Genomic DNA, 3,641 nt, shown 5'->3' with positions numbered 1-3,641 from the left:
TTACCGGCTGGTGTATGTTTCTTGGTGACTCTCTTGTATCATGGAAGAGCAAAAAGCAGCAACGAATATCTAAATCTTCAACTGAGTCTGAGTATCGTGCTATGTCCTCTGCATGCTCAGAAATTATTTGGCTTCGTGGTCTCTTGGGTGAACTTGGCTTCTCTCAAGCCGAGCCTACTCAACTTCATGCAGATAATACCAGTGCCATCCAAATTGTCGCAAATACAGTATTTCATGAACGTACAAAACACAATGAAGTGGATTGTCATTCTATTCGTGATGCATATGATAGTCGTGTTATTTCACTTCCTCATATCAATACTTCTCTTCAAACAGCTGATGTTTTCACGAAGGCTCTTTCAAGAAAACGTCATCAGTTCTTGGTTGACAAATTGATGCTTCACAATCATCCAGCATCAATTTGAGGGGGGATATCACTGGCAGTTAATTCAGGATTCTTTGCAGATATATTGTGGCTCAAATTAGGATTATTCTTCTTTGCATGTAATTGTATATATTACTTAGAATAGTTAGCCAAATAGTATATAGCATTAGTTCTATATTTTGTTGCCTGTTATAGGCTGTACAATGATCTTATTTATACAGAATGAAATGAATAGAGAAGGTATTCAGCCATTTAGCATTTAGATTGTCAAAGAAGACCATTATTTAGTTACCAGTGTTGCGGAACAATGCTGGTGGTTTCCTACAAACCTCAATTGATTCAGAAAACTTTATTCAGGAACCTCAATTATTCTAAAAATACTAAAAGTACAAACTGGAAAGAAAATTACAATATCATGCGGAGAAATACCTTACCACTTGGATTTCTATTCACCTTTTGCCCGACTTCCTATCTATAGCATGCACAACATAATTTTCTTTGTATATCATACCTTTTAATTTGTGTAAACCCGTAAATATTGATTGCTTTTTATCTTCTTCTTCTACAGTCAAGGTCTTTGTATCTAGAAATGTCCTACCTGCACAAACAAGACCAACAGAAAGACATCAAGGCCACAATAAAAAAATTAACATACAACTAAAAAGACTATGAATTTAAGCTCACCCTCCATAAAATGCAGCAAGTGGAAACTCCCCTTCAGCCACCTGCTCCAACAAAAGCAAATAAGTAATCTTAGTGAAAGAAAATATCAATAAATCAAATATTACAGACTTAGTGACTCCAAAATGACCTACCCATTGCCACCATTCATCGAGTTTCTTACCAAGTATTGTAACCCATTTATCAGGATCAGATGTGCCTCCAATATTTGGGTCAATAAAAGGCAATACTTTCAAAAATGACTTTAAAGGTCTGTTACAGAAACATCATAAATCGTCCTAAATTTACCCGTGGGGAAAAATCAACAACCACACCAGCTGCAATGCCAGCACGCTTAGCAAATCCTAGGATCAATTCAAGCTGGTCATTGCTTTCAGGGTAAACGCCGATATAGTGATCCAAAAAATGCCCTGCAATGAAATTGCGCCATTTCAATACATGTCTACATGAAATATAAACTTAATAAGATGTTAAAAAGAACCAGTTCAAGACATACTTCAATCTCAGTCTTAGATTATGAGAGAACCTATCCGCATAACAAATCCACTATTTGATTAGCGACAAGTATTAACGTCAGTCAATAAAGCATTCGAAAAAGAAAATTGTCCAACCCATGCATGCACCAAAATACATGACATACTGTACTGATTCTGAACCATGCAATTAAGCTTTAGAGTATAAATATGATCCAGAAACAAGGCACATTTCACATAAGAGGTTAAAAGAATTCCAACCTGCACCACTGAGATGCTAATAGCACCATTAATAACTCCATCCATGAAACCCATGTCCTGAAACCAAAAAGCGACAAATGTTTATAACATCAATAGTTAATAAACATTGATAAAAAAGAGAAAAGGAACACTTACGATCATGGTAAAGGGTGGTTAAGGTAATCTTTGAAGGTTACCCAGTCCCAACTCCCAACCATTCTATATATAGGCAGCAATGCATCTTCTTTTCAGAAATATTTTACAACTCAGACTTGTTATCACAAAGTAAAGTAACAAGACCTAAGATGGTTAAAAGGACTAATACTAGCAATCGACATCTACAATTTATCATTTTTTTTTGGGAAGTACACTAAGTAAGTTTCTAAATATTAGAAGGATCCTACACAAATACACAAATATCAGAAAACGCTTTCAACTTTCATTTACTAATATTTAAAACTCATTGGTTCCAGAACTACAATGTACAATAATCTTCTCAGAACAATATTTGTGAACTTAGAGAAAAATAGAGGCGGTTGTACTAAGGTTTGGGCACCTATGTCCAATCTGCATCCCTGAGCTAACTAATCATTTAATATTGCAAACTATGACTCACAAATCATCAAGACGACAATTTGAGTCGAAAATAAACAAGAAGAATTACCTGACCCATATCGCTTAGCAAAAGATCACCTTCTACTTCCCGCTCCAACGCAACATCTATTATCGAAACAAGACTTAGATTAATCAAATGAAGATCTAGCATAAGCAAATCAAATTTACACACAAAAAACTGACTATTTCACTCAAAATTGAATCAGATATGTCTAAACCAATCCATGGTGTCCACTCTCAGATAATGTTTCTCCGCTTAGTCCAGAGCCACAACCTACAAACAAAACACAAAGTAAACAATCAAAACTAATCCCAAACTTCAGCCGTCTACTAATAAAATCACAAATTTAAGTATCAAACATGAACTTGCTAATATCAAGGAGCAGCCGTGGAACATCATCCCCCGGCAACACAAGAAGCTCTAATACTCTCTCAGAAAGTTTTGCCTTTACACTATAAAATCGACTAGAATTAGTAAACGAAATCAAACTATTTGATCAGAATTGATAAAAATATGTGGAGGAATAATGATTATTGAACCTGAATTTCAGTGGTACGAGAAGACGAGATATGTTTCCTAGATTGATGACAGTTTTGTGCACCAAAGCTGAAGGGTACTTCTGTTTGTTAGTCTTGATAGTAGCCAGCACAACACCTGAATCTTTTCCAGCTTGAACTGAAATAGTATTTGCAGTAGCTAACCCTACAATACACCAAATTACCACCAACATCAACAAATCATGAACAAAAACCCTAAAATTTGAACAACAGAATCGAAACAAAACCCAAATTAGAACTCAAAAGTACAAGACCAACTGTTGTTTTTCTTACCAAAGTGTTTATTGTTAGGTTCTTTACTGAACTGAACCATTTGATTTCCATTTCCAAACTCTTTGACGAGGAAAACGTCAATCCTCTTCACCATCTTTCAAATCAAAAACCCTATAAATTTAGGGATTTCACACAAATCAGATTCAATCAAACCCAGAATCATAAAGAAAACATAGGGATGAAATCAAGCAAGATACTTTATTATACTTACGAGGAAATGAGAAGTTTAGGGCCTTTCTGCTTCTTTGTGTTGCTGCTCTTGAGAGTTTTTAGAGACTACATAAGAGAGACTGAACCCTAAAACAAATTTTGTATGTAAACCTCAAAACCCGGCGAAAAATAAAAAGGATGGCTTGATTTGGGATTTGATATTTCTGAAATCATCGAATTTTAGACATGACAGGAGAATGAGAGAA

General features: G+C 35.2%; 1 protein-coding gene across 13 annotated transcripts; it reads right to left on the bottom strand.

The window, feature by feature from the left end:
• Positions 1-530: 530 nt before the first annotated feature.
• LOC113296945 (18S rRNA (guanine-N(7))-methyltransferase RID2-like) lies at positions 531-3,641 on the bottom strand. Of its 13 annotated transcripts, none has more exons than XR_003333211.1 (9): positions 3,437-3,641; positions 3,226-3,336; positions 2,578-3,097; positions 2,444-2,499; positions 1,801-1,857; positions 1,563-1,592; positions 1,355-1,476; positions 1,070-1,110; positions 531-983 (listed from the first exon to the last, which is right to left on the bottom strand). XR_003333211.1 is itself a non-coding variant. In XM_026545317.1 (6 exons), exons 3-6 carry the CDS (start codon positions 2,543-2,545, stop codon positions 1,440-1,442), a joined length of 246 nt encoding a protein of 81 aa, XP_026401102.1. In that variant the 5' UTR covers positions 2,546-3,097; positions 3,226-3,336; positions 3,437-3,641; the 3' UTR covers positions 1,316-1,439. The 13 variants fall into 13 exon arrangements, 2 of the variants coding, with proteins under 2 accessions (XP_026401102.1, XP_026401101.1); XR_003333212.1 differs by having other exon boundaries at positions 1,563-1,612; positions 2,444-2,668; positions 2,935-3,097; XR_003333209.1 differs by having other exon boundaries at positions 1,563-1,857.

Source organism: Papaver somniferum, chromosome 7 (genome assembly GCF_003573695.1).
Source record: "Papaver somniferum cultivar HN1 chromosome 7, ASM357369v1, whole genome shotgun sequence".
Taxonomy (NCBI): Eukaryota; Viridiplantae; Streptophyta; class Magnoliopsida; order Ranunculales; family Papaveraceae; genus Papaver; species Papaver somniferum.
The sequence above is the reverse complement of the archived record's forward strand: the minus strand, read 5'-3'. Positions and strand labels throughout refer to the sequence as shown.

Bases quoted from the DNA above. Each gene is read 5' to 3' on its own strand.
- LOC113296945 (XM_026545316.1), bottom strand. From the start codon at position 3,319: ATGGTGAAGAGGATTGACGTTTTCCTCGTCAAAGAGTTTGGAAATGGA. The intron at 3,098-3,225 runs GTAAGAAAAACA...GGTGTATTGTAG, and splicing joins ACCTAACAATAAACACTTTG to GGTTAGCTACTGCAAATACT. The intron at 2,669-2,754 runs GTTTGATACTTA...TTTTGTTTGTAG, and splicing joins CTTGATATTAGCAAGTTCAT to GTTGTGGCTCTGGACTAAGC.